At 51.7% G+C, this 27,469-nt stretch overlaps 12 protein-coding genes across 12 annotated transcripts; 7 read left to right on the top strand and 5 right to left on the bottom strand.

Annotated features, from left to right (window-relative positions):
• Positions 1-93: 93 nt before the first annotated feature.
• VFPPC_03011 (CCCH zinc finger and SMR domain-containing protein) lies at positions 94-2,395 on the bottom strand (the record flags this gene model as incomplete). The annotated part of the gene is made up of 3 exons (XM_018282570.1): positions 94-649; positions 714-1,406; positions 1,458-2,395. 3 exons carry the CDS (start codon positions 2,393-2,395, stop codon positions 94-96), a joined length of 2,187 nt encoding a protein of 728 aa, XP_018147099.1.
• Positions 2,396-3,955: 1,560 nt separating this feature from the next.
• On the bottom strand, positions 3,956-5,584 carry VFPPC_03010 (F-box and JmjC domain-containing protein; the record flags this gene model as incomplete). The annotated part of the gene is made up of 2 exons (XM_018282569.1): positions 3,956-5,132; positions 5,244-5,584. The coding sequence occupies 2 exons, from the start codon at positions 5,582-5,584 to the stop codon at positions 3,956-3,958; spliced, it is 1,518 nt and encodes a 505-aa protein (XP_018147098.1).
• A 1,275-nt stretch (positions 5,585-6,859) lies between these two features.
• Positions 6,860-8,443, top strand: VFPPC_03009 (eukaryotic initiation factor 4A; the record flags this gene model as incomplete). The annotated part of the gene is made up of 3 exons (XM_018282568.1): positions 6,860-6,896; positions 7,155-7,232; positions 7,365-8,443. 3 exons carry the CDS (start codon positions 6,860-6,862, stop codon positions 8,441-8,443), a joined length of 1,194 nt encoding a protein of 397 aa, XP_018147097.1.
• A 1,544-nt stretch (positions 8,444-9,987) lies between these two features.
• VFPPC_13376 (hyphal anastamosis-8 protein) lies at positions 9,988-11,686 on the bottom strand (the record flags this gene model as incomplete). Its single annotated transcript, XM_018291153.1, has 4 exons — positions 9,988-10,761; positions 10,826-11,137; positions 11,204-11,601; positions 11,674-11,686. The coding sequence occupies 4 exons, from the start codon at positions 11,684-11,686 to the stop codon at positions 9,988-9,990; spliced, it is 1,497 nt and encodes a 498-aa protein (XP_018147096.1).
• A 774-nt stretch (positions 11,687-12,460) lies between these two features.
• Positions 12,461-13,767, top strand: VFPPC_15594 (hypothetical protein; the record flags this gene model as incomplete). The annotated part of the gene is made up of 3 exons (XM_022428972.1): positions 12,461-12,770; positions 12,863-13,159; positions 13,505-13,767. The coding sequence occupies 3 exons, from the start codon at positions 12,461-12,463 to the stop codon at positions 13,765-13,767; spliced, it is 870 nt and encodes a 289-aa protein (XP_022284584.1).
• A 638-nt stretch (positions 13,768-14,405) lies between these two features.
• On the top strand, positions 14,406-15,857 carry VFPPC_03008 (metallo-beta-lactamase superfamily domain-containing protein; the record flags this gene model as incomplete). The annotated part of the gene is made up of 3 exons (XM_018282567.1): positions 14,406-14,685; positions 14,797-15,539; positions 15,642-15,857. 3 exons carry the CDS (start codon positions 14,406-14,408, stop codon positions 15,855-15,857), a joined length of 1,239 nt encoding a protein of 412 aa, XP_018147094.1.
• Positions 15,858-16,256: 399 nt separating this feature from the next.
• Positions 16,257-17,961, top strand: VFPPC_03007 (eukaryotic translation initiation factor 2 gamma subunit; the record flags this gene model as incomplete). The annotated part of the gene is made up of 3 exons (XM_018282566.1): positions 16,257-16,774; positions 16,866-17,852; positions 17,931-17,961. 3 exons carry the CDS (start codon positions 16,257-16,259, stop codon positions 17,959-17,961), a joined length of 1,536 nt encoding a protein of 511 aa, XP_018147093.1.
• Positions 17,962-18,338: 377 nt separating this feature from the next.
• VFPPC_03006 (hypothetical protein) lies at positions 18,339-19,835 on the bottom strand (the record flags this gene model as incomplete). Its single annotated transcript, XM_022428304.1, has 4 exons — positions 18,339-18,344; positions 18,393-19,076; positions 19,136-19,698; positions 19,766-19,835. The coding sequence occupies 4 exons, from the start codon at positions 19,833-19,835 to the stop codon at positions 18,339-18,341; spliced, it is 1,323 nt and encodes a 440-aa protein (XP_022284583.1).
• A 776-nt stretch (positions 19,836-20,611) lies between these two features.
• VFPPC_03005 (nucleoporin, NSP1-lik) lies at positions 20,612-22,837 on the top strand (the record flags this gene model as incomplete). Its single annotated transcript, XM_018282564.1, has 2 exons — positions 20,612-22,591; positions 22,649-22,837. The coding sequence occupies 2 exons, from the start codon at positions 20,612-20,614 to the stop codon at positions 22,835-22,837; spliced, it is 2,169 nt and encodes a 722-aa protein (XP_018147091.1).
• Positions 22,838-23,184: 347 nt separating this feature from the next.
• On the bottom strand, positions 23,185-23,714 carry VFPPC_13375 (ATPase inhibitor, IATP, mitochondria; the record flags this gene model as incomplete). Its single annotated transcript, XM_018291152.1, has 3 exons — positions 23,185-23,224; positions 23,324-23,455; positions 23,593-23,714. 3 exons carry the CDS (start codon positions 23,712-23,714, stop codon positions 23,185-23,187), a joined length of 294 nt encoding a protein of 97 aa, XP_018147090.1.
• A 2,146-nt stretch (positions 23,715-25,860) lies between these two features.
• VFPPC_03004 (hypothetical protein) lies at positions 25,861-26,190 on the top strand (the record flags this gene model as incomplete). The annotated part of the gene is made up of 1 exon (XM_018282563.1): positions 25,861-26,190. One exon carries the CDS (start codon positions 25,861-25,863, stop codon positions 26,188-26,190), a length of 330 nt encoding a protein of 109 aa, XP_018147089.1.
• A 155-nt stretch (positions 26,191-26,345) lies between these two features.
• On the top strand, positions 26,346-27,458 carry VFPPC_03003 (14-3-3 protein; the record flags this gene model as incomplete). Its single annotated transcript, XM_018282562.1, has 5 exons — positions 26,346-26,406; positions 26,486-26,792; positions 26,880-27,121; positions 27,204-27,274; positions 27,333-27,458. The coding sequence occupies 5 exons, from the start codon at positions 26,346-26,348 to the stop codon at positions 27,456-27,458; spliced, it is 807 nt and encodes a 268-aa protein (XP_018147088.1).
• Between the last annotated feature and the right edge of the window lie 11 nt (positions 27,459-27,469).

The raw sequence follows: 27,469 nt of genomic DNA, 5'->3' as shown, positions 1-27,469 counted from the left end.
ACGTCAGGCCGCAGAGCAAGATAACGGCCCTACATCGGCCACATGTCCATTGGTTTGTAGATTTTGTCTTTTACGTGCTTTGGCTCCATTTCGTCACCGCCGACCACTAGGTCCCTTTGGAGGGTCTCTCACCAACAGCCGGACTTTGCCATCGCCAATCTCTACACCTTGACTCAGGATATCAACCTCTTCCTTCTCGTCCGGCCCCGATGCCCCTTCCCTCGCAAGGGTCTTGTCCCAGCTACGAGCGTCAATGCCAAGAATGCCACCCATGCTGTTTCTATCGCCCGGAACAGAGAACTCGCGATATGCGTACCGCCATTCGTTGAGGAAATTGCGGATCGCCCTGCCAACCTTGTCTTTACCGTTCTTGCTGTGATGCCCCGTGCCAGTGATGGCGTACACGGGCCGCGATTCTTTGCTATTATCCATGAGGATCTTCTCTAAGTACTCTACCGCTTCCTCTGGGTGAAGCCCGTGGAGATCTACGTAAATTTCAGCTGCGTTGCTCATGTTTTTATTGCGATGTTCGTAAAGTTCCCGTGCTGCCTCTCTATGTGCTTTTCGCATTAGGTCGTTTTCGCTTTGGCCACGGAGGCTAAGAGCCTTGGCTGCTCTGGCATCATTTCGATTCCAAGCTTGAGCCGCACTGTCGTTCAAGTTAGAATCCTGCTACAGCAGCATATTATTTTGTCTTGACCGGTGAGCCCTACCTCTGCAGAAATTTATTGCGGAGGCCACCGTGCTTGATGGCCTCCTGGCGAGCCTTGAGATACGCCTTATTTGCCCTATCCCCGGTCTCTAACCACGGGATGTGCTTCGGACTCGTTATGGCCTGGGCTGCCGCACTATTTTCACCATGCCTGTTGGCAGCAGAGTTGCCGTTGCCGAGCCTCCTAGACTCAAGTCGTGGTGATCCTGGAGTGGGCGAAGGGGTCATTTTGACAATATCCGCCAGGGAGCTTGGAATAATGTCCTTATGGTGTCCATGGCCGCCTCGTTTACCATGATGCTTCTTGCCCTGTTTCGCCGACGCGGAGCCGAGAGATGGGAAAGCCTCGTTGTCATCAATAGCTGGAGCTGGGGAAGTCATATCCTTGGCCTGGTGCCGACTACCAGGTCTCGAGCGCAGACGCGGACTCTCAGAGCCGTGGAAGTTTCTTGGCCCCTGAGGGGGATTTAAGCCAGCGGCTATCAGGCTGGCACCAGCGCCACCAAAATTGTTCAAGTTCTCTGAACTTCCTTGCTGCAGTGCAGGAAAGGTATTTAAATCTTGAAGAGAAATGTTACCCTGCCCTCGCCCTGCACTCCCAGGCTCATCCAGAGATAGTTTGTTCATAAACCTTGAGGGGTCATGAGAAAATACGCAAGTGTCGCCAGCGAGACAATTGCCCATAATCCAGTATCTGTAACTACAGTTAGAGCGTACCATGTCACATCTTAGGAAATCTACTTACTTGCAAAGGTGGTTGCTCAAGTCGTGACTGAATCGACAGTCGGCTCGTAGGCACTGGCCCGTGGACATGTAAAACTTGCAAATTACACCAGCTTTGGATTGGTTGTTCGGCGTTACTGGGCGACCATCCGAGGAAATCGATTTGCCAATCAAAACACTCTTAGGTTCATCCAAGCTGTTGGGGGGCATGCCGCCGTCTTGACTCTGGCTTTCCATAATGGATGCAATTGTGGCACTCAAATCGTAGCCGTGCGAAGCCAGCGCTGCCTCGATTTCCTCGTCCGTTCTGGTTTGGCCCAATATCGATCGTAGCATATCGTAGGGAGACATATCAAGCTGTTGTGACGACATGGACGAAAACTCGGGGGCGGCGGCATTCAGGATGCTAGATGTGCCCACGGAAGATGACACGCTTGCAGTGTCGTCGTTCACCAACCATTCCACATTCTCGGACTGGTAATCTCCCAGAATCTCGGTTGCCGGGGTCGAGTCGCTCGCGAATTCGTACGCGTTCAGGTTCGGACTGTGGGGGATGACAACTGGCGTCGCCAGGGCCAGACGTGGGGATGCTCGGGGTGACGAGAAGGGAGACGCGGTGGACGACTTGGCTCTTTGGAAAGTCGAAGGAATGAAGCCCGGAGGAGCAAGGGGGCTCACGGCAAGTCTTGGAGAGCCGGACAATGGTGTCGGAGAACCACGCCATGACGCTGGAGACGGTCGTCGCAAGATGGACGATCGTATAGGCGGAGGAGAAGCTGACGAGCCTCCCCCTTCTCGAAACCTCCACATTGCATCGAGAATAACATTGTCCAGGGAGGAGCCTGTCAGGTTGGTCTCCTTTTTTAGGAGCTCCTCCAGTCTATCTGTCTTGTCCTCATCTTCCAAGGTGGTGTCCTGCAAGATAGGCAGGCACAAATCGTAATGTTCGTCCGATACCATGACTGCTTCGGTCTTTCCGACGAGAGGGATGGTTGGTCCCGAGCCCGCTTACAGCTTCGCCGTTCGATATTGGAGGAAGAGTTGGTGGTTCAAGCAGAAAGGAGGAAGAGGATACGACGGCTGGAATTCGCTTTTCAATATCTCGCACTTGAAACAAGGCGGGAAGGACCGATCGGGTGGTATGGCTAATTAAATCGCAGATATTCGAGCGGTGTGCAGCCGAGTCGAACGTTGGGAGTTGGATCAAAGGACGTGAAAGTGTAGATACTTGTATGAAGAGGGGCTTGCCTGATAGCTCTCCATGTTAGGAACGACGCGTCCCGCACAGGGTGGACAGCCAGCCAGCCAGCACAACAAAGCGACGAAATGCGAGGTGACTTACAGCATAATAAAGAGAAAGGAAAATACAAACAAGTACGGCAGAGTAGGAAGAATGAAAGAAATAAAGTAGAGGCTAGGAGGGCGAACAAAAACGCAGTGCAACAAAGGTAGAACGAGATGAAGAACCAAAGATGCAGATGCCGTCTGGTCGCCCCGGTTGTCGGTGGAGGTGACGCCTTGACGAGTCCCAAGTGGTCTGGTCTGGTGTGGTCAACTACCTAGGTAGTGCTTTGAAGGGATGGACGGCTCCAGTGGACATGGATCGAGCTACCAGGCGCCAAGGGTCTGCCTAGACAAGTCGGAACTGAATGGCGTGCAATGGGGGACTGGAGAGCTCAGCTCGCATTGCGCCGCGGCAAGGCAACGCCCAACAAATTCGAGATCAAGTTGTCCAAAGTGTCCAACAGGGAGGTAAATGGACAAAGACGGAAAACGGCAGCTGTCAACCCGCGCGCGCGCAGAAATGACATGCGCCTGAGGTCGACAAGATGAAAGAGTAGGAAGAGACACGGTGATGGATCAAATGGCTGACGGATGGAGCACCCGACGCATGGAGGCAATGACGAGCAATGTGGTCGTCCACTTGAGCAGTCTGGTGTGGGCGAGCTGGGTAAGGACATCTGGACTGGACTGACTAGCTTCAGTCTCAACCTCACAGGAGACTGGAGGACGGCCGCTGGTCTGTGTGCTCTGGTGAGGCGGGCTGGTTGGTCGAGTCCCCCAACCCCAGCCCCTGTTCATATCAGCTGGCTGTCAAACACGGGGTTCAACTAGGCCAGGACATGGCTTTCAACTAGGCTCTCTATTTGCTCAACCAGAGGGCTCTCAGTTCAAAGAAGCTTTGGAACGCTGGGGCAGAATGTATCCGAATTAATCAATATAAAAGGGCGAAAGTACCAGATTTGGTGCTAAAGCAAAAGATATCGCATCAAACACACCACAGACGCAAACCCTCCTCCCAATTATGGTGAGGCCAGCATATACCATCCCCATCACTTGTCCTTACGGTGGGGAATCAAAAGGATTTAAACAAGGGAAAGGTATTAAATATCGCGTTATAAGCTGAGGCATATTAAGCTGAGTTAGTGTATACTTGGATATGTCTAAATCTACTGTATGTACAAACCCGCTGAAATGGTGAAATTTCGCGCTGTTACATGTCCAATAGCCTCTCCTACCTCAAGGAATCTCGTCATCGTCGTCTCCCCCGAACCCAAAGCTGAAGCCTCCTCCTGATCCCTCCTCTTCTGTTTCTTTGCCGATCGCTGTGTCCCATTTTCGTTTCTTGCCACTCTTCTTGTCTGCTAGGTCAAGCGCCTTCTCCAGGAGAGCCGGATACTTTTGTCCCAATCTTTCTGTGAACAGCTCGAATGGCTGTGCGACGTTGGGGTCGAAACCAGAAACCTGCTCCGCCTTGTCTCGCATAAACAACAACACCTCAGACAAGAGGTTGAGGCTCGGAGACTGGGGAACAAAGTTCTGCGTCAAGGCAATGCCATTCTCAAGGTTGACAACAAGGTGCCACCACCCACTTGGAACATGCAGAATCTCTCCTGTATTGCAGATGCCCTCGACACACTCGGGGAGTTGTCTTGCCTCCTCGTGGAAAGTCAGAAGCCACTCTGCAATGCTAAGCGGACTTGTAACCTCGCTGCTGTCTTCCGACACATACACACCAGGAACTTGAGCCGTTGGTGGGAACATGATCCAGTACTTTGAACCCTGAACGACTGCGTTCCAAGCACTCGTGCCGTTGGGGTCTTTGTGGAACGTCGAGCCACTTCGCTCCGGGCCGATGATGAGCCATCGGTGAGCAGGCCGTTCGTCTCCGAGGACCTCAAACAAGTCGGGACCGAAGCAGTCGGGCTTCCAATATGCTCCGCCGTTTTCACGGCCAACAGTGATGCCCATCTTTTCTGCAAACTTGCGATCAAACAGATACAGCGGACTTTCATCCTTATTGTTCTTCATGTAAGTGCAGTATCGCTCCATTGTCCAATCGACTGCTTCTGCGCGGAACTCAACATTGGCGTAGGCTTTAAGCAGTCCGTCAATGGTCCACTTGCAACACACTGGCCAATCCCGAATGCACTTGGTGAGAATAAAAGGCTGCTCTGTCCAACGATCTGCGTATTGCTCATATGTCAGATTCTCCATCCGCCGAATCTGATTCGACTTGGGAATGTTTTTCACAACGTTCGATAGTACGATGTTGCTACAGGCAAATGGCCTGTGTAGAACATCAGAAAAGACATTTCCGCAGTCTACTGCAGCTTCTTTGTCCTTGGATAATGCCAAGTAAGTTGACCTCCATGAACCAAACCAGTGGAGAGAACGACTAGCCTCTGGTGATAACCTAGTTGCAAAATTCCGGGTTAGTTCCATATCTCAACCGTTGAAAGGCTTTGTTATGTGGGCAGCAGAAGGTTCAGCCAGCTTCAGATGGACAACTCTAGGCACAACTTACTGCAGAAACAAGGCTTTCCAAAGTTCATCTGCGTGGCAAAAAGCATATAAAAACTTGCACGTGGAACCAAGGCTTAGCAATGACTTTGCATCTGCTAGCTCCAGTATTAACATGAGCATCTCATCTGGCAAAAACCGCCATGTTCCACTGCTTGCCTTTGCATTTGGGCCATTGGACAGGAAGCTATTGCCTGAAGGTTTCACCCCAAGCGAGTGTGTGGGGATAGAGTCACTCTGGTCATCTTGGGTGACAGCAGGATCAATCTCTGGTATTGACTCAGCAATTGCATGTGATTGATTGGCGATGCCGTTGGTTTGGTGGTGCAAGATTGCCGAAGGCATGGCTGGAGCCCAGGGCTGATCGTTGATGTGCCTCAATACCTAGATAGATGCTCAGATCATGCAAGTCTGGCGTCAAAAATGGCAAACTCTGGCAACAGGCGTCGGGAATGCCTGCTGCCCGTCGAGGAAGGAGCAGTTTGGGTCTGGTCGGTTCGAATTAGATTTGGCCTAGTGAATCGAATGTAAATTGTGCAAGGGCACAGTGTGAGTCATAGGTGACGATGCAAGGCAAAATGCAAACAGAATGAACTTTGACAATATGTGCTAGTTGAGGCTTGGTGCAAGGTTCCGATGAAGAAAAAAAATGTGGTGGTGGGCATGAAACCTGGCCGTGGCCAGTGACGAGTGACTGAATGACTGAGAGACGGAGTCACCGTCTGTGAGAGTGTGAGAGTGTGAGAGTCAAGTGTGTTCGGTACCAGACTAACACGGCTTGGTACATGAATTATCTGTGACACAACAAGGGAACATACGAAGAATCACAGGTGATGGGCAGCTAAGGAACGAGTCAATGAAGGATGAGGCAAGGCAAGGCAGCACGTAGTGTCCGCCACATTAGCTGAGTGACTGGATGGTCATTTCTGCAAGTATTATGAGTATCTGAGCCTCGAGATATGCTATCGATACCAAAGTTGGCCTGATTTGGCACTGTATCGCATGGGGCAAAATTATGTCCGCCACTTGAACTGGAGGGAGGAAAAAAACTTCCCGCCCACGCGAAAAGTCGCGACAAGTCTGGTCTGGTGGTGCTTGTGCTGGTGCAAGTGGATACAGGCAAGCAAGTCAGCACAAGTCAGCACACTTTGCTGCTTTGCCTCTGAACCAGCGGGCGCTTGTGAGTGGTGAGTGGTCTGCTCTCTGCTGCGTGGTCAAATGTCCGTCTGGTCTGGTCTCAACTGGCTCAAGAATCAAGACTGGAGGGACCCTAAGCGTGGGTCCACAGCCCCTCGTCTGAGTTTGATTGGCTTGCGCACTCTGCCAGGTGAAAAATATACAAGCAGCCGACGCCCCTCTGCAAATATTTTTTTTTCTCTCTCAACCCTTTCCTCCAAGGAACATCACAACGAGATACCACGAACTTTTCCTAGATTCCGTCTCAGCTCTCGTATTTTTCGAGAGTGTACGAATCTAGTCGACTTTAATTTTCATTCACGACCGTCGCAGCCTTCCCAGTGAGGAGCCTGCGATTTTTTTATCCGCCAGTCGCCCCGCGTCTTTCATTGTCTAGGTCGAGCTGCGCTTGATCTAGATTTTCCCACCAAACCTCTCGCAATCATGGCTACCGACAAGGGACTCGAGGATGTCCCCGAGGGTGAGTTTGACTGAAATTTTTGGAATTCGTTGAGCGAGCGGGCGGGAACTGGCAGCATTTGCATGGATCATCACCCTCTGCGCACACATTGGCGCAGCTGAGTGAAGCCTGCGCTGTGCTCCCTCCCCAGTCGGTCAAAAGAAAAAACCCCACGATGCCGCTTCACTCAACCCGCCCGCTGAGCCCCACCACGAATTTTGTGAACCTCATCCACAGCGCAAAATGGCTGACCGAGTATGCTTTTTTTCTCAACTATAGGACAGATCGAGTCCAACTACGATGAGACCGTCGACTCCTTCGATGACATGAATCTCAAGGCTGAGCTCCTCCGAGGTGGTAAGTGAAAAGTCCCCTTCCCCCACTGGTCATGCCTGCGACTTGCTGCACAAAATGAATTGCACAAGCGCAAAGCAACCACCATGGCAAGAGACGAAAGGAAGCGCAAATATCTGACACAAAACTTTCCAGTCTATGCCTACGGTTTCGAGCGACCCTCTGCTATCCAGCAGCGCGCCATCATGCCCGTCATCAAGGGTCACGATGTCATTGCCCAGGCCCAGTCTGGTACTGGCAAGACGGCTACTTTCTCCATTTCCGTTCTTCAGAAGATTGACCCCACGGTCAAGCAGTGCCAGGCTCTTATCCTGGCCCCCACCCGTGAGCTGGCTCAGCAGATTCAGAAGGTCGTCGTCGCTATTGGCGACTTCATGAACGTTGAGTGCCACGCTTGCATTGGCGGTACCAGCGTCCGCGAGGACATGAAGGCCCTTCAGGATGGTCCTCAGGTCGTCGTCGGCACCCCTGGCCGTGTCCACGACATGATCCAGCGCCGCTTCCTCAAGACTGACGCCATGAAGATGTTCGTCCTCGATGAGGCTGACGAAATGCTGTCCCGTGGTTTCACCGACCAGATCTACGACATCTTCCAGCTGCTTCCCCAGTCCACCCAGGTCGTCCTCCTGTCCGCCACCATGCCCCAGGACGTGCTCGAGGTTACCACCCGATTCATGCGCGACCCTGTCCGTATTCTCGTCAAGAAGGACGAGCTTACCCTGGAAGGTATCAAGCAGTTCTACATTGCCGTTGAGAAGGAGGAGTGGAAGCTTGACACCCTCTCCGATCTGTACGAGACTGTCACCATTACCCAGGCCGTCATCTTCTGCAACACCCGCAGAAAGGTCGACTGGCTCACCGACAAGCTCACCAGCCGTGACTTCACCGTCTCCGCCATGCACGGCGACATGGACCAGGCTCAGCGTGATCTGATTATGAAGGAGTTCCGATCCGGTTCTTCTCGTGTCTTGATTGCCACTGACTTGCTGGCCCGTGGTATCGATGTCCAGCAGGTCTCCCTGGTCATCAACTACGATCTCCCTGCCAACCGTGAGAACTACATCCACCGTATCGGTCGTGGTGGCCGATTCGGCCGAAAGGGTGTCGCCATCAACTTCGTCACTGCCGAGGATGTCCGCATGATGCGTGAGATTGAGCAGTTCTACAGCACCCAGATTGAGGAAATGCCCATGAACGTTGCTGACCTCATCTAAACGTGTTTGATTAACAAGGACCAAAACGTTTTTCTCTCTCAGAATATCCTCTCAGTCTTACTTTTCTCGGGCTGCTCCGCCATTCAGTAGCCCTCCTTCTGCTCACTGGGTAGCAGTAAACGGCAGTTTGGCATCTTTGGGAAGGGGAAGAAGTGTTTTTTTAAAACCCAGGTTGTTTCCTTTGTTGCAGCTCTCCTGATAGATTTGCGTTTTTCTAGAGGTGACATTTCGAGGACGGAAGATCCCTGCCTCTCCCCCCCTCTCTGTCCTGACCTAATATCCCACGCCATGAACGAAGGTGACAGCTAGGGGGGAGAGGGCAGGTAGTGCTTCGACATGGTGACTTTTGTGAAGGGGGAAAAGAATGGAATGGCTGCGTGACGAAGGCTCAGAGAATGTCCTTGCACCTTAATAATCGAAGGTGTGGACATATCAAAAAGTAATGCAATAGTTTCTTCTTTTTTTACCTTGTTTTGTCGCCTTTGGTGTGTGTATCTAGGAGTCGCTATTCATGATGACCATTTGTTCAACTTTTGTGTGTTGTTTCCTGTGACATATACGTGATTGTCGTGTGTACTGCATCTTCGAGACGCCTACTCCGTATCCACAGCCTGGTAAAAAGTTATTGACATCAATTGATATTTAAGTATACACTAACACAGCACAATGTATCTGAGCCCACAACGCCATATTTGATCCCTTTCCGTTTATCCAATACTTTTTAGAACCCCCCCCGCCCTCTCCCGGCGCCCGGCCCACGCCCCGCGCCCCCCGCCCCCAGCCCCCCCCGCCTCTCGCCGCCCCCCTCCCCGTCCCTGTCCGTCCCGCCCCGCCTCCCCCCCCTTCCCCTCCTCCCCCCCCCCCCGCGCTCGCCCCGCCTCCTCCCCCCACTGCTCGCGCGCCTACGCCGCCCCACGCCCCCGCCGGTCCGTCCCCGCCCTCCTTCCTCCCCTCCACCCCTCCCCGCCTTCCCCTCTCCCCCCCCCTCCCCCCCCCCCACTGTAGGTATTTCTATGCTGCCACGAACACCCGACTCATATTCCGGTGCATAAATATGTTGATCAAGGAAGTTCCCCATGGGCCAAGGACAAGGACAAGGACATGTCTCCATAGCCAGCGGGGCCTTGCACAAGTGATCCGCCAGATTGTTTCGAAACAAATCAAGACTCAAGACGTCTTTGTTTAGTGTTGCAATTGCAAACATCTCGATTCGGCTCGTCATCGTGCCATTTGATATGATTCCAGAAATACATATCCTAACTAGCATGAACATATGCACACTCCTACGCAATATTTCACACGGCCACTGGATGCAATTGACTGTACAATGTAGATTAAGGCTATGTATCCCGTACTATCAAATTGAAGCAGGCAACATGACAAGTCTTGGCCGCTCCCAGTAAACGCCGTCAATGGTATAAGTTCAGACAAAGAAAATTAAAACCCAGTCCCAAAGCAAGCATATTCAATGACCACCATTAAATTGAACAATCGCCGTTTTGCACCAGCTATGTACCCTGAAACTATCCAGCGCTTCACTCCCCTCATCTAGCCACCCCAAACGTCGTTTGGTTAGGCGGCGGGCTCTTCACGGCCTGGCCGGCATACGCGCCAGGGATAGGGACAGATTCGTACGTCGGCTCATCAGCCGCCGCTGGAGCGTGCTGAGGTTCAATCTCTGGTGAAGGCGCTCTTGCAGCGGTCGGTGAGAATGCTGCCTGAACGGTCTTGGGAGTGGCGGATGGTGCCTTTGAAGGAGGGGCTTGGAGCTTGAAGCTCGGGTTGGGAGAGCCGAACTGGGATTGGGGAACGGCGACTTTGCCTCCCGGCGTGAAGGGGCTGCTCTCGTCGATGTCAGAGAGGTTTCTGTACGCCGCGGGTGGGTGGCGAGGAGACATGGCGTAGTTGCTGAGGGCAGGGGACTTGGGGCCATAGTAGGAAGAGTATGCCGGTGATTTGGGACCAAACCCAGGCGTGTTGGGAGCAGATTGGGTGCGCAGCTGGGCGAGGTAGAGGTCGGAACGTGCGCGGTCTCGCATGTCCATGGACTTCATCAGCCGGCGCTTGGAGTAGAATCGATAGAAGACGATGCTGTAGAGCGCGATGCTGATGACCTCGACGACTACCTCGATGATGATGCAAATCAGGGTCCAGTTTTGCAGGCGACAGACGAGCGCGTAGTCAACTTTTTCTGAGTAAATTTGCGAACGCTGATTGTTGAGGCACGCCCATCCCCACATATCCTTGTTGTTGCTGTTGTTTTTGCTGTGCTGGAAGATGACAGCGGTGGCCACCCAGAGGAGCATACTGAGGATAAACTACATGAGGAAGGTTAGCATAAATTAGTTTATGTAGTTTTGGGTGTCAAGCATGCCAACATACCCAGCCAATTGCAAACATTGTGTAGTATGTGTTGACCTTGGTGGCTCTGTTGTGACCCCCTCGGCAGTATGCGATGAAAACAAAGACGCAGGCGGCAAGAGAGACACATGCCATGGCGAGAGTAAGCTTTTGCGGCCAGGCCGTCTGTTGTGTGTTTGGTGCCCATGGTGTGAATTTGCTGGCGGCGGCCAGAGACTTGGTGGAGTTGAAGATGGCAAAGGAAGCCGAGAGCATGGACAAGATGATCAAGGAGCAGCTAAAGTTGACGCCTCGGAGCGCAAACTTGGCCATACGAACACGGGTCTTGATTTTCTGTGACCACGATGTGAGAAATGCTTGCTTCACTAACGGAACGAACGAGATCAGGAATAGACTTACAATGTCCTTGGCTTGCTCCTTGTCGGTCGAAGCCTCTCGCTTCTCCAAAATGTCCTCCTCGCGGAATGTTGGGCTTAGAGGGTTGGTAAATTGTCTCGCAGGTGTTCCTGGTACCTTCATGGCGCTCTTAAGAGGTGATTTCGGGCCAGCTGTGGATTCATGATTGCCAATATAGCCAAAGCCAACAACACCAGGTTGCGAGTCACCCTCCCCAGCCTTCTCGGGGTCGGCAAATGGGGACTTCTTCATCTCAACGGGTGAGTGTACAGAAGTCGCTTCTGCGAAACGAGGTGTTCGAGGAATCTTGAGTGAACTATCTGTAGAGGATGAATCTGAGGAGTTTGATCGCTTTGGCGTCAGATTCAATGCGGCAGGCCGCTTCTTTTCGTCCAAGCCTACTACCACACAGTCTTGTCAGTTCGCCATTTTTCGAGTTATGTTATTATTAGTCTTGTCGCCAGACGACGGACCTTTTCCGACCATTGTGCAGTCTTATTGTGTACAGTTTTAGAATAAACGATAGGCGAGTGTGTAGCAAGCGACAGAACAAGGGCCTTCGTAAGAAATATATGCCGTTGTCACTAACAACAACGCGGACAAAGCTTCCAAACCAGCTGCAAGCGGAGTCCAGATGAAGAACGAGAAGCAACCACGAATGTGAAGAGGGTTGAAAAATGAAGAGACCAGCTAACGAAGAACAGAAGAGGACCAACGGACCGGTCCTGTTGAGGGAGCACACCAGTTTTGAGAGCAGCGGTAAGAGGCCCAGAATGCAGCCAGCTCCATTCGATAGCTCATTCGACAGACCACGGGCGCCTACAGAGCTGGACGGGGTGGGGACTTGGTTGAGTGAGGTGTGAAAGAGATGATCATGCATGGAAGTTGGCAGATAGACGATACGGGTTGTGATAGGCAGAGACACCAGCCAGACCAGGTGGATGGCTTGATTCGATAGACGCCGACTTTTAAGCCAAACGGAAGTGGCGTCGAAAGCGTCGTAGGTGTCTTTGCTTTGGAAGATATTTTAAGGATATCAAATTTGGATGGTGGTGAATGGGCGACGTCTGGGTGTTGAAATGGGGAGCAAAAGAGAGACTCGACTTACACTTCTCATGCGTTGACCGCAAATTCCCCTCAGGAAGCAATCGACGGTATCAAACTGTTTCCACAGTGGTTGTGAGAATTGGAAAAATTATTTAACTCATGTAGGTTGAATGCGAGAGGGGAGCAAGTTCTCATATGTAAGTCCACCGGAATATGGTGCTGTTACTCCCGCCACTTCCCTCTTGGCAGCACGAGAGGGGAACGGGACAGCATGCATATTCATCACCAACTGCTGACACAGTACTCAGTACGGAGCATCAGCACCAGGAAAGAAAGTGCTCACATTCCGGTACGGAAGGATGGTTAAGCTTTGACCAGCATGCTGCATGGAAAAGCCGGTTGTCGAGTGCTGCATTGCTGGGAAGCTGGAGTATTGGCGCTGGGGCGAGCAGGTTGAAGATGGTCGACATGTCGGCACCGAGATGTGGTTGGCTCGAACCGGCGAGACCCTTGTCAGCGGCTAGCTAGTTGCAGAGCACCCGGCGCCTGGATATAGACCATTGAGCCCTCGTTGGGCCTCGTCTCTGATTCAATATGCGTCTGGTCGGTCTGGAGGGAGAATGGGCAACGGTTTGGCCCATCAAGAACATGATGTTGCACTTTGCTGGTGGTCTTGGTTGGCAGATCAGCGCCGTGATTGGCCAGAACACATCCAGCACTTGGCCAAAGGAAGTGGCCGTGGTGCATGTCACAGGGGAGCCAATGTGCATCTTCACAATGCCCAGCCAATCAGGTGGCTGGGTGCCGTGACGAGTTGGGGTGGTGCCAGCCACTGTGCAGAACCTTGCAGGCTCTGGGCGGCAATGCTCGCGTCGGGATTCGCTGGAGGTGGAACAAGATGGGACTCTGAGGGCTCAGATTCAACCTCTTCTTTCCCTTCATGTTGACATGATGCTCCTCATTGTTGCTCATGTGTGTTGCACAGCATCGTCAACATCTCACCATTCTTTGCCCCCATCAAGTACCCATCCTGCCTTTTACGTATTCATCTGCAGCTGTCTCCTTCTCGCACCATTCTCCGCAACCATGGTTCCATCCCATCAGCTCTTTTTTTTTAGCCCCCACACATGCTGTTGGCAGAGTTCATCCATTGCATGAAGTGTAAGCGTTTTCGTTCATGCCACTACACCATTATCAGAACTGGACCAACCGACTCATCACACCAACCGCCGACTTGAATTTTACCGCCGAGAACAGAGCCACGACAGTTGATTGCGACAGCCTCGACACTTGATGTGATCCCGTTGAGTTTGGCCTTATATCATCATCATTGGTTGTCGGAATCTCGGCTCAAATCGTTCCAAATCTGTGAAGATTTCTTACTTGGAAATCGACCCGTGTCACGCTCACTCGCCATCGACCTGTTTCACTTCTTTCAATATTATGCCAAGTCTGTACATTCTGCAGCTTCCTGTAACGATTTCCCGGCTCACAGCATATTCGCCCCTCACCAGGCGTAACTACACACGCGTCATCCTGTTGCATGACATAATGTAAGGCTGATTCCCATCTGCTTGAAGTATATATATATACTGCAGAGGGCTTTGTTTTACCTGTCTACATTGACAATGTTCGTCCATGTTGGTGTAGGAGAGCACACCCCAAGAGTGGCCGGATTGAATGGCGGTGCAACATCGCACGAGTAGGCATATAAATAGTGCCCGCCTGTGTTGCAGTCCATATTTCCAGAAAATTCAATGCTACTCTCTTGACCTATTCCTGGAATGGGTCATACTGCTCGTTGCCGAGGTCCTTGATGTTGGAACTGTAGGGTATTGTAGCCCTCAGTCCCATTACACGAGGTGATTGTTTCAGAAGCACGCCGTAGAAAGACTCAAGCCATGTCGATACTCTATTCATATCCTCCTAAAATTACGAAGTACACCCATCATGGATCTGTACAATAGCTGTGTTGTCTGACGTTGATGACGGTCGAGCTCATGTAAACCATGACCGGGACCCGACGGGTCCGATTTGTCCGTGTCTTGGATACAACCACCGCATTCCAGGCTCCTGTACATCATGTTTTCCTAAACATTAAGCAATTGGTAAATGATATCTTGCATAAGGGCCCTTTACATTCAGAGCTTTTAGCATCATGTGCGGCAATTCCAATACAATACGGCCAAACGCAGCCTACTTCAACTGCACACAGCTGAACAAGTCTACCTTCATGGTCACCGAGAACGATAGATATGGCGAGGTTCCTCAAATTTTCATCAAAGTTTACCCTTCTACTATCGTAGTTATTGATACTGGCTGCGGAGGAGATGTAAATGACACACGAGCCACTCTTGCAACCTTTCTGGAAACGGAGCCTGTTGTACACAATGGCAATGCACCCATCAACCAGCAGAGGAAGCCGTATACAGTCATCAGCACCCACTGTCATTATGACCATATTGGTGCGCACACCCTTTCCATCTTTCTATGTAGCTCAATCAAAAATTTCTTTCACCTAGTATCACAAATTAATACGTTTTGCATAGGAGGAATGACCGACTTTGCTAAGAGGCCCAACTCAACAATCTGGGCTAGTTCGCACAACAAGGCGTTTCTCAGTCCCGATGCGCTTCCCAGAAATTCCCTATGCGACAACGTCGGCATGGAAACTCCAAAATACACCATAACAAATTGGATTAGTGACGGCCAGACTATCACCGACCAAAGCGGGCAAGATCTCAACTTGACAGTGTATCACACCCCTGGTCACACTCCAGACCATGTGGCTATTTGGGACCCAGAAGAGCGGCATTTATATGTTGGCGATACTCTATACAGACATGCTCCTGTATTCTTCATGTTTGGCGGCAGTGTTATTGATTATAGCAAAACCATTGACAAGTTGAACAAGCTGGTGGGCAAGTGGAATCGGGAGTCAGGTGTGTATATTGGGTCGGACAAGATAAAGAAGGTTTCGAGTACTGATTTGGCCAATCCAGTTAAAGATATCGCGCAGGAACATCTGTCTCGCGTCAAATTATCCTGCGGTCACATCACCAACAACGTAGATGCTGGCGAAATACTAGACGACGTGAGTACATTTCTGCGTCGAGTTGTTATCGGAGAGGCTCAGCCTGTACATGGTGGCGAAAACTACGGCATAAAGAGTGTTACATATACTTCCAAGGACGGTTCCTTGGGATTTAGTGGATTTGAGGCTGCATTTGAGGAATTTCTTGGTAATGATGGTGCGACTGAAGCTGTTCGGCAACGAATCCACGTTGGTGAAGCAAATTCATAGCATATGCATGTAAGTTGTGTTCTGAGTAGGTTTTCACTATGAGTGATGTAAATTCGTTTTTAAACGCTATATTCAACCTGTCTTAACAAGAGATTAGTTGCTGCTATTATTTGTGTCAAAAGGGTATATACAAGACCAAAGGTTTGTCAAGATATAGGGTTCGTCTTGGCACTTGATGTCTACCCCGCGATGTATCACCCAGAACTGGTGACGAGGGAGGAAACGACATCGGTACAAGGACATTACAGTTTCCAAAATTCAAACATCCTTCGACTAAATGACACTCTAATTAGCTGGGAAAACTAAAATTTGACCATTAGCCTGTCACAAAAACGACCTTTGTTTGCATGCCAAAGGCAAACTGAGGGGCAGCACCCGACTTTCATCCGAAGAGGGGCAATGTGGTGTGTTATCAGTTTATCAGGCCCCAAGTGGAATAGCGTGAGTCATCTTCCTCTCGAGCACTGCGCACGACGAATTTTGACCACTTCAAGGCCAAAACCCCCGGACTTTGTGACCTTCGCGCGGCAACGACAGTGGCGATTCTCCTGCGTGAAATTTGTCCAGGTATTCAGCAAATTAATTTTTCTGAATCCAGTGACGCTTTAATTTCCAACCCTTCTGCATCTTACGGCCGACTGCGAATTCCGAGCGATCGAAACCCACGAAAGCGCTTTATTTCTGCCCCGCCAAGTCTTGCCCAACATGTCCAACGGGGACCCCAAGTACGACGACATTGACTCAGAGTCTGACTCTGGAGAGTCCATCGACCAGCATAACGAGGTCGGTGATGGTTTCGACGACAAGCCTCTCAAATCTGCGCTCAAGAAGTCCGCTCCTGCTCCCGAGCCAGAGGTGCAAAGACCCCCGCTGCCACCTCAAACCGATCCCAAAGACCTCGACGTCGCTACCCTCACACCTCTCACTCCTGAAATTATTGCGCGTCAAGCAACCATCAACATTGGTACTATTGGCCATGTCGCTCACGGAAAGTCCACTGTAGTCAAGGCCATCTCTGGCGTCCAGACTGTTCGTTTCAAGAACGAACTGATTCGAAATATTACCATCAAGCTGGGCTATGCCAATGCCAAGATTTACAAGTGCGACAACCCTGAGTGCCCTCGGCCAGGATGTTACCGAAGCTACAAGAGCGAGAAGGAGGTCGATCCTCCTTGCGAGCGGGACGGATGCAGTGGTACCTACAGATTATTGAGACACGTTTCGTACGTACCTTTAAACCATTTTTTGATACAAGTGTCCCCTCGAAGTCGGGTAGAGATATCATGGCTAACCAAATATTCTTTTACTCAACAGATTCGTCGACTGCCCTGGTCACGATATTCTCATGAGCACCATGTTGTCAGGTGCCGCCGTCATGGACGCCGCTCTCCTCCTGATTGCTGGTAACGAATCATGCCCTCAGCCACAGACCTCTGAGCATTTGGCCGCTATTGAGATTATGAAGCTCGACAAGATCATCATCCTGCAAAACAAGGTCGATCTGATGAGAGAAGAGGCCGCCCAGCAGCAATACGAGTCTATCCTCAAATTCATTCGAGGAACCGTTGCTGGCAAGTCCCCTGTCATTCCCATCTCCGCCCAGTTGAAATTCAACATTGATGCCGTCAACGAGGCCATTGTCAACACCATTCCCGTTCCTCTCAGAGACTTCACCATGGATCCTCAAATGATTGTCATTCGATCATTCGACGTCAACAAGCCCGGTGCCGAATTCGACGAGCTCAAGGGTGGTGTTGCCGGTGGCTCTATTCTACACGGTGTCGTCAAGCTCGGAGATGAGATTGAGATCCGACCTGGTATTGTCTCCCGTGACGAAGCTGGCGCTCTCAAGTGCACACCCATTTTCTCTCGCGTCGTGACACTTAATTCTGAGCTCAACGACCTTAAGTACGCTGTTCCCGGGGGTCTCATTGGTGTTGGTACCCGTGTCGACCCTACACTCTGCCGAGCCGATCGTCTCGTCGGTTTCGTCCTCGGCCTCAAGGGCAGACTCCCCGAGATCTACAGCGAAATCGAAGTCAACTTCTACCTGCTCCGTCGCCTGCTTGGTGTTCGAACCGCCGACGGCAAGCAGGCCAAGGTCGCCAAGCTCGCTCAAAACGAGTTCATCATGGTCAACATTGGTTCCACGTCCACCGGTGCCAAGATCGCTGCTATCAAGAACGATGCTGCCAAGCTGGTTCTCGTCAGCCCTGCTTGCACAAGCATTGGCGAGAAGGTCGCTCTGAGCCGACGTATCGAGAAGCATTGGCGTCTGATCGGTTGGGCTACCATTACTGCGTAAGTCGCCCATTCCCAACATTCCTGAATGTTTGTGGTATTTTTGTGCGGAATAGTAAAACTAACTACCGTTATTAGTGGTGTCACTCTGGAGCCCAGCACGTCCTAAGTCAAAGACGTACGATTATGACGGGATGAGGAGCGGTTATGCCACAAAAAGTCGATTACTCAAAAGTGTTCACGGTGACAAAGCGCCATAATGGCATATCCCCGGGTGTCGTTATACCAGGAGGCGGCTGGCGCAAAATGGGGTTGGGTATAAAACGGTTTGCTGGGAAATGAGAAGAGGCACAGCGTCATAACAGACGAAGAGATGGCAAAGATCGCGAGCACATGGCCAATTCCCGATACAAGTTGATGTAGTAGTTCCAATGATGCTCAAAGGCCAGCTGTGGGTTGTACGCTGTAGGTGCATCTTGGGATCCAAAATCCTAATTGAGAAATTTAAAAGACAAGGAACATACACAAAAAATCAGCTAGACCAAATTAAAGCTCAAATTTGGACATATTAACTTGGTCCTCCTTCTATTATTTCCTTACCTTACGCGCATGCTTTACTAAGTTTTCTATCACTCCTTCGAACGCTTCCCTGTCGCCTATCTTCTCGTCTGTTCTTTTCTGCCAGTATTCCAAAACTTCTTTGGCCGTTCCTTGCATTGCCTCTAGTTTAGAAACGTGAGCCTTTAATTCTTCATTTGTCATGCCATCCAGCGCTTCGTCTGTCGTTGTGCAGAGATATCTGGCGGCCACCAGATCCAGCTCTGGCTGAGGTGGTGGTCCTTTCCTCCTTTTTGAGCCCGTTGGCTTTCCTTGTGTGTCTACTGATGTTGATGAGGCATTTCCCTCGCCTTGTTGTAACCTTGATGCAGATCTCGAGTCACTTGACCTCCTAGGTGATGTGGTCCTTATATTGAGAGAAGGGAGAACCAGCTTCTTTTGCTTGGACGCGGGAAGAATCTCATCCAAGTCAACTGGTACACCCAACGAAACAAGAAAGAGGCGACGGGTGCGGGAGCGGATCCAGTCAGGTGGTGCTAGAGGTGGAGGTGCAACTAGCTGAGACCAGAGTGAAGCTGATCTCGGGGTCAAGAACATTGAGGATTCTTTTGGTAGGGTTTGTGGAGGAGGAAAATCCAGTTGTTCGGGCGGGAACAGGCTATCCAAACACGGCTCGGTCATCGAGATTACGTCGTCAGGGCCTAAGCCGTCAAAATCCGGTATCGACTGTGTGAAACGGTTAGAAGACGTTTGGTCAAAGATACAAGGTAGCGTTCGGCTCTTACAAATGGTAATACAGACGGCCGCACCGGTGGTGGTGTTTGTGCAGCCGCCACTGTTGGTTGTGGTTGTTGAAAGCCATCCTCAAAATCGTCAAAATCGTCATCTTGTCCCCCTTCTTCAAAGTCGTCAAAGTCATCGCCAAACCCGTCTCCCTCCTCCTCCTCCTCCTCCTCCTCCTCCTCGTCTGCTTCCTCATTTACATTATCCTCCACGTCTTCCTTTTCTTCTGGTGGTTCTAATACAATGTCTGGTTTAGCATCGACGCTTGACGAGCTGCCGGGCGAATGAGCAGGATCAGTCGCCTCCAGTACCGTAATAGGAGCGTCCTGCAAAGCCATTCCGGTAGGGGTTTCCGCATCAGAATCGTTTGCTACTGCAATTTCATCGGGTTGTGCATCGGCCTCCCTCATTTTATGTGCTTCTGTGCCTGGAACTTCGCCGTGTGAAGGACTTGAATCAAGCTTCTCGACTCGCGTTTTCGGGATTGGGGAATTTATGTGCGGCGTGACAGAACCTGACTGAGCATCGGTAAACTGATCATCTGAATCTGATGACTCTGGTTCAGCTGTAGGGCAGTTAGTACATAGGCTTGCGGCGTTGACATGGAACGGGGACAGGAACAGGAAGCATACAAAGTTGATGAGCGCCAGGGTCCGCCTTGTTCATCTCCGGGGGAGGCTCCAGGCCCTCGGACGCCGCCATTGTACTTTTAATAGATATTCACCGTTCTTGGACAAGTGTTGGTTTCGGAAAGCACAAGTTGGCAATTGATTGCTCCTTGCCGAGCCGGCGAAAGAGGTCCCAAGTAGCCGTGGTGTATGGTAGACTGACTACAAAGGGCTGCTCCTTGGCGAAGCTTGGTAGTTGAAACTCGGACGCTAAATCATTTTTTGGAAGATGGTAAGGCTAATTCCGTCGTAAAAAGGTCGATTTTGATGCTTTCCGATTATACGTGAGGTCAGTCGATATGAGGAGTCGCCAGGTTGTATTCGCCTCTGGAAGGCAATTGCAGGAGTTGAGGTCGAGATCCATCACGTGGGGCTCATCAATTGGGATTGCAGCATTTCACAGCGTCTGTCCAAGGTTCGATGTTCTCCCTGGAAGGGTTGGTCAGGGGTGGTACCTTGTCGACAGCACAGTTGCGGCGCAAACCCCAAGTACCCCCACTGCAAGCTCTGGCGCGCCCAGTCGAAACCAAGAACCGCAGCCTGGCGCGTGGAGCTGCAAAGACATCACCACAAAAAAAGCTCCCAACCACGGCTTCTCTCAAGCAAGCTTCGCTTCGACAATTGCACCCCAACCACACTGCTACGAGCGTTGGGCCGTCCGCAGCAGCGTCGAGAGCGGATAGTCGTCAAATTATCACTCTGTTATGACTGCTTTTGAGACCGTGGGATTCTCTTGTCATTGTCAACGTCGCCCTGTTGCTTAGGTGACAATTCTAGGAAACGGTCAGGCCTTCCGACAACAAAAACACCATGTCGTTCACCTTTGGAACCCAGGGCTCGTCGAGCGCTCCATCGAATAACCCGACGACTACAGCCCCGGCCACTGGTGGTCTCTTCGGAGGTGCTTCTTCTGGAGGCACTCCCTCGTTCTCGTTCGGCTCAGCTGGTGGCTCTACCGGCGGCAACAACGCAACCTCAAACAGCGCTGGTTCCATTTTCGGCCAGAAGTCTGCCGGCGACGCGCAGAAGCCTGCAGGCGGTTTATTTGGGGGAGCTCCTTCGTCAAACACGGCTTCAACACCCACTTCTGGGGGTCTGTTTGGAGGAGCTTCGACGACTCCATCAACCAGCGGTCTCTTTGGCGGAGCAAACAATGCCTCCTCTACGCCTACGTCGGCGGCCCCTTCCTCCGGAGGCTTCTTTGGAGGAGCTGGCGGCGCCTCTAGCACAACACCGGCATCTGGAGGTTTGTTTGGAGGTTCCAACACATCATCGTCTAAACCAGCTTCCAGTGGCATGTTTGGTGGTGGTGGTGGCTCATCTTCTGGCGGCGGTCTCTTTGGGGCTCAAAGCAGTGGTGCTCAGTCTCAAAGCACAACTACAACATCTGCGGCACCTTCATCTGGTCTGTTCGCGCAATCAGGAAGCGGCCTGTTCGGGAATAAAACTGGTACAACTCCCACGACAAACCCGCAGAGCACAACACCAACAACGGCTTCCGCAGCAACACCTGCCAAACCCATGTTTTCTCTCCCGTCGACGACTCCTGCGGGAGCTCCTCCGATTGATTCATCTAAGTCTGCAGCTACAACTGGAACGACCGCTGGTGGACTATTCGGCGGCGCGGCAAAGTCGGCTGCTCCATCAACATCAGCACCTGCTGCCCCAGCTACCTCTGGACTTTTCGGAGGTGCTCAATCTGGAGCTGGCTCTTCTGCTGGCGGTCTGTTTGGTAACAAACCCGCAGCTACGACTGGAGGATCTGCCGGTGGTCTCTTTGGGGCTGCAACAAGCAACAGCACTCCGGCTACTTCAGCGACATCGGGCTCCGCGACAGCTACCACAGGGTCTGCAGGATCCATGTTTGGCGCGAAACCCGCTGCTTCTACGGCATCAGCGGCTCCGGCTTCGACAACTACAAGCAGCGGGCTTTTTGGTGGTGGTGCTACCAGCTCTGCTACCACGTCTTCCGCAGCCCCAGCAACCGCCAGCACCGCTGGAGGTTTGTTCGGAAACAAGCCAGCGGCCACCACGACTGCATCCGCAACTCCCGCAGCTACTGCGACCGCGGGTGGTCTATTTGGAGGTGGCACGCAAGCTGCATCAACTGCTGCGGCAGCCAAACCTGCTTCATCTCTTTTCGGTGGTGCAGCTCCTGCATCAACCGGAGCGACGCCCGCGCCGGCCGCTTCAACGGCCGGAGGTTTATTTGGAGCTAAACCAGCAACAGACGCAGCTAGCAAAGACAAGGAAGAGCCTAAGCCTGCGGCGCAAAATGGCACGACAAATGCCCTCGGCGCATCCACCACGGGTCCGACTTCGCAGATGGCAAGACTGAAAAACAAGACCATGGAAGACATTGTCACTAGATGGGCTTCAGATTTGACCAAATATCAAAAGGAGTTTAAGGAGCAGGCCACTACAGTTTCGACATGGGATCGTAGCCTGGTTGACAATGGCGAAAAGATTCAGAAGCTTTACCTGGACACTTTTGAGGCTGAGCGAGCCAGTCACGAAATTGAGCGCCAACTCGCCACCGTAGAAAGCCAACAAGAAGAACTTGAGGCATGGCTGAATCGCTATGAAACAGAGGTGCAGGACATGTTTGCTAAACAAATTGGACCCGGCGAGCAGCTTGCTGGTCCCGATCAGGAGCGCGAGCGAACATACAAGTTGGCTGAAAAACTTACACAGCAACTGGATGAAAAGTCTAGAGATCTTTCCAAGATGGTTAAGGAAATAAATGACATTTCTGGTACTTTAAGCAAGGGAGCCAAGACCGAAGATCCTGTAAGTAACCCTGTCAGTGCTGAGATGTCAATATTCTTGCTAACACATCAGACACAGCTGAGCCAGATCGTTCGGGTTCTCAACAGTCACCTCACACAATTGCAGTGGATTGATGCAAATGCGTCCACCTTGCAGGCTAAGGTTTCCGCTGCACAAAAGTCCAGCAGCTCGCTCAACAGTCACTATGCCGGACCGGAAAGCGATGCCGCCGAAGGCTTTTACCGATCTTACTATGGACGTCGATAAGAGAGCAGGCATATGGTTGGCTTGTTGGCCATTTGGAATATATGTAACGGAGTTCTGGACGGCAATGGGTCGATGACATTTTAAGGGCATCACATGTTTTAAGTTGAGGAAATAATGGAGATACAGAGCTGAAATATTTTTTCCTGGTACTCGAAAAGTACGACGAGTAATAGGTATTTGTACACTAGCTTAGACTGTGGCAAAATCACACAAGTTCTTTGGTGATGAATTCGATGCTGCCACATAAATTTTCAATCTCTTCCTCTGCCAAGAAATCGTGATTGTGATGTCTGAAGCTTCTGCAGTCGCAGCGCAGGCGTTACTAGCCGGCCGTGCTGGAGGGTAATCTAGTTCTTCTCACCACCCTGGTCACGGGTGATCTCCTCACTGTTGATCATGTTGGATCAGTAACTGTATCATAACGCGTCCGGGGCACATGGCCCATTCATCCGCGGACAACGGACAATGCAGGGGAGGCAGACTAACATGTGGTCAGAGAGGCGCTGGAGGTGCTGCTGCTGCTCAGCAAGCTTCTTCTTGAGCTCCAAAAGCTTCTCCTTCTCGCGCTGGCGGATGGCCCAGTCTTCGTTGGCGCGCTCACGGCGCTGGAAAGCGTCACTGCAAACAATAGAAGGCCTCGGTCAGTCATCGAACCTGGGAATTCAATTGGCACGCAGGGACATTGCAGTCTTTTTCACAGCTCTCTCTACATGAGTGAAGCTGCGAATGCTGGCAGGAAAAAAAAAGTAACTCACCCTTGGCCGCCGGTCTTGGGAGGCGCGCCGGTATCACCCTCGGCCATGGCACGAGCAGTAGTGGTGAAGGTGGCTCGGAGGGGACGGAACGCAGCCGTCTTGGTGAATGTTGTTCGGAGCATGATGGGCAATTGGGATGAGGGTGTGGGAGGGGAAGAGGAAAAGGGTGGTGTTGTCTTGGGGTAGGAAGGTAAGTCGTTGGCATATGACGTGCGGGCATAGGTGGTTTCGAGGGAGCTCCGGGAATGGGCTGATGATTTGCGCCACCTGAGTGGTTGGAGCTAGGGGATAGGAGGGTACTTTTTGGGCTAGCAAAAGTTGTGCAGAGATTTATGTAGTACACTAACAAGGTAACCAGCTCCCGATGATACGAGATTTTCCATAGCTGAGTACTGACATCAAAGGAAGATCGGGTGATTTAATCCACACAGCCCTATCCCGTCTCTACGTGAGCTCGATCGAATTATGCAGTGTATGTAGTGTCTGTCATGCCAATTATAGATCCTATTTTGCAGGTGTCTGCTACGTCTGTGTAGCACAATTCTATGCTTTGTCACCTCTGACAGACATCACTCATCTCAACAACATTGTTACCCTAGGCGTACAGTACCTATGTAGGTATATAGCAGCCCGGGGAACGGGATATTGGGACGACATGGTCAACTTTTCCAATCTTAGATCGACTGCCAAGAAGACAAGTGGTTAATTTCGAGTGACCAAGACCCTGGCTGTCACTTCCCTGCCTGGGGAAATAAGTCCCCTCAATACGCATTCCATGATGAATATCATTGCTTCCCGACGGGACGGATCCGAATCTTTACTACGTAAACAACATGTCATTAGCGAGGCTGCAAGACGACGACATGGGGCCAGTCATGCAGACACATAAACAGGAGTCTAGTCAAGCCAAAATCTGCGCCAAGTGGCGGCAACAAACAGTCGATCGGCTGCAGCCGGCTTGTCGTCCTCTGAGAGCAAACACTTCAAGTCAAGACTCTTGGACAAGGACGTATTAGAGACCCGTTGACTGGTCTGGCACCTTTAGCTGGAGTAGGGCAAATTGCACTGAGCACCTGAGCAAGACCCGCCCACTTGAATTGACCCCACTTCCAAGAAGTGGCCTCCGGAAAGCTTGAAACTGCCTTGAAAATTGAAAAAGAGGCGACGAGGCACGACGCCATAAGCAAACTTGGGAAGTAGACAAAGGCAGTGTTTTGGGTCATTCTTGGGCAAAACAGGGTTCTTCTGACGTCGTGAAGAAGGCTTGCAGTTCACCTGGTTACATCGTATGAAGCAGACCAGACACTTGGATTCAATTCAGATACAAGACTGTTTTCATCGTTGTGGCCCCAGGTATGAACGCTTGCGCAGCTGTCTGACAGCAATCTGGCGCCACTGAGCGTTGAGGTGAGGTCATTGGGCTTGTCTCTGCTACATGAGGCACCAGTTGTTCACAGCGGGCCGCGTCAGTGCAGGAGCACATGGCCGGATGTAGACGGTACTTGACCCCACTAGCGAAAGTACCTTGTGCTCACCTCGTTGCGGGTATTGGTACAAGGATGCTCAAGTGAGTGTGAACAGCAAGTCAACTGGTGTTCAAGCACCACTTGAGTGAAGTAGGCGGGGACCTGGAGGGAGCACAGGGCAGCCCACAGCCCGCTCAGCACTAAGCTGGCTAGCTCCGGTCACTGAAGACAGCTGAACACCAGACTGGAGGGCAAAGAGAAACCACAGACGAATTGGCACTTCAACGGGCAGGCCTCAACTGGCCTTGTGCTCACCTCGCCTCGCCTGACCCCAACTCCAATGTTTGACTGGGCCTGGTCGGTCGCAGTCCCAGGCCCAGCCCAAGTCCAAGTGCCACACGGCTGCCACCTAATAATAATGACTGGTCCATGTCTACAGTACTTGTACCTCAGCCTGCCCTGGGCAGTTGCGTTCCGGCCTCCGTCCTGCCGTGAGCCCCTTCTCAATTTCCATTCTAACCCACGCATTTCGCTCATCAAACATCAAATCCAAACTTCCCAACAAACAACAACCGCAACCCTTCCTCGCGCCAACCCAGCTGTCATTCCTCTCAGCTCCCTCCCTGTGATCTTGACGCCAATACCTTCACTTCCACCACCAATTTTCTAAACTCGGTACGTATGTCGCCAGTCGATTTTGATTGTGCTGCTTCAATCATACGGCGCGCCCCTCCCTCCCCTCTGTCGTCATGGCGCCTCGCCTCCTCCCACCAGAGTCAGACTCCTTGTGAGGAAGTCTGTGATGCACCGCTCCACCCGCCATAACAATGGCCGAGTACATTGCTGCGCGGCACGACACTTCAAGGATAACCCTCGTCTACCGCTGAAGATGTATGCTATGCTCGATTGGAGACGCAAACGCGCCCAGCCTCGACTCAAGACGAGAGCTCTGTCGTCCTGCCGAACCCCACCAACGGCGAGAAGCCTCGCGGAGCGGGGACGCGAAAGTGTATACGGCGTCTCGTGGCCTCGAAGCATTTATTGCTCGCCTGTGTCTGTCGGACGATGCAAATTGGAGGCAACTTCAGAACCGTCGAAATTTTGGATGCTGTGGTTGCTAGATGGTCCCTGACCGCTCTGCTCCCGCAAGGCTCGGAGTCCACGGACCTGGTGGTCGGACGGAACCCATGACGGAACAAAATTGCAGCCTCATTGCGAACATGCTCCTCTAACGGACTTTGCACTAACTTTGTAATTGCTTTTGTCATAGTCTAAACAGCCATCAAAATGGGTCACGAAGATGCCGTCTACCTGGCCAAGCTCGCCGAGCAGGCTGAGCGATACGAAGGTTCGTCATGCTGTCTCACAATGAACTTCTGCTGCATGGAGAAGGCTTTGCGCTGACTTGTCTCGCCACCGCTCTCTAGAGATGGTCGACAACATGAAGATTGTCGCCTCTGAGGACCGCGACTTGACCGTCGAGGAGCGCAACCTTTTGTCCGTCGCCTACAAGAACGTCATCGGTGCCCGCCGTGCCTCTTGGAGGATAGTCACTTCTATTGAGCAGAAGGAGGAGTCTAAGGGCAACTCATCCCAGGTCACCCTCATCAAGGAGTACCGACAGAAGATCGAGGCCGAACTAGCTAAGATTTGCGACGATATCCTCGATGTCCTCGACCAGCACCTGATCCCTTCCGCCAAATCTGGCGAATCCAAGGTTTTCTACCACAAGATGTACGTGCATCATTCCATCACGACTAGCCGAGCTCCCTTCCCTGAGTGCTTCTGTTTATCCTAACCGTGTCTTTTTCACCCTCACAGGAAGGGCGACTACCACCGTTACCTTGCCGAGTTCGCCATTGGCGACCGTCGCAAGGACTCTGCCGATAAGTCCCTCGAGGCCTACAAGGCCGCTACTGAGGTTGCTCAGACCGAGCTGCCTCCCACGCACCCCATCCGCCTGGGTCTCGCCCTCAACTTCTCCGTTTTCTACTACGAGATCTTGAACGCCCCCGATCAGGCTTGCCATTTGGCTAAGCAGGCTTTCGATGATGCCATTGCTGGTATGTTTACTGATATCCGTGACGCATGCCTTGTTACATGTCTTTGCAGTGTTTCATTTTACTGACTTAACTTTTTCAACAGAGCTCGACACATTGAGTGAGGAGAGCTACAAGGACTCTACTCTCATCATGCAGCTCCTGCGTGACAACTTGGTGCGTACAAAATTGACCATTGGCTACGACAGACCTGTTGCTAACCTGTGTCGTTTAGACCCTGTGGACTTCATCTGAGGCCGAAACTGGCGCCACTGGTCAAGCCGATGCTCCCGCTAAGGAGGAGCCTGCTGCTGCTGCTGAGGCTCCTGCCGCCACCGAGGAGACCAAGGCTTCTGAATAAAATTGATAATT

The sequence above is a fragment of the Pochonia chlamydosporia genome, chromosome 2, assembly GCF_001653235.2.
Source record: "Pochonia chlamydosporia 170 chromosome 2, whole genome shotgun sequence".
NCBI classification, from domain to species: domain Eukaryota; kingdom Fungi; phylum Ascomycota; class Sordariomycetes; order Hypocreales; family Clavicipitaceae; genus Pochonia; species Pochonia chlamydosporia.
The sequence above is the reverse complement of the archived record's forward strand: the minus strand, read 5'-3'. Positions and strand labels throughout refer to the sequence as shown.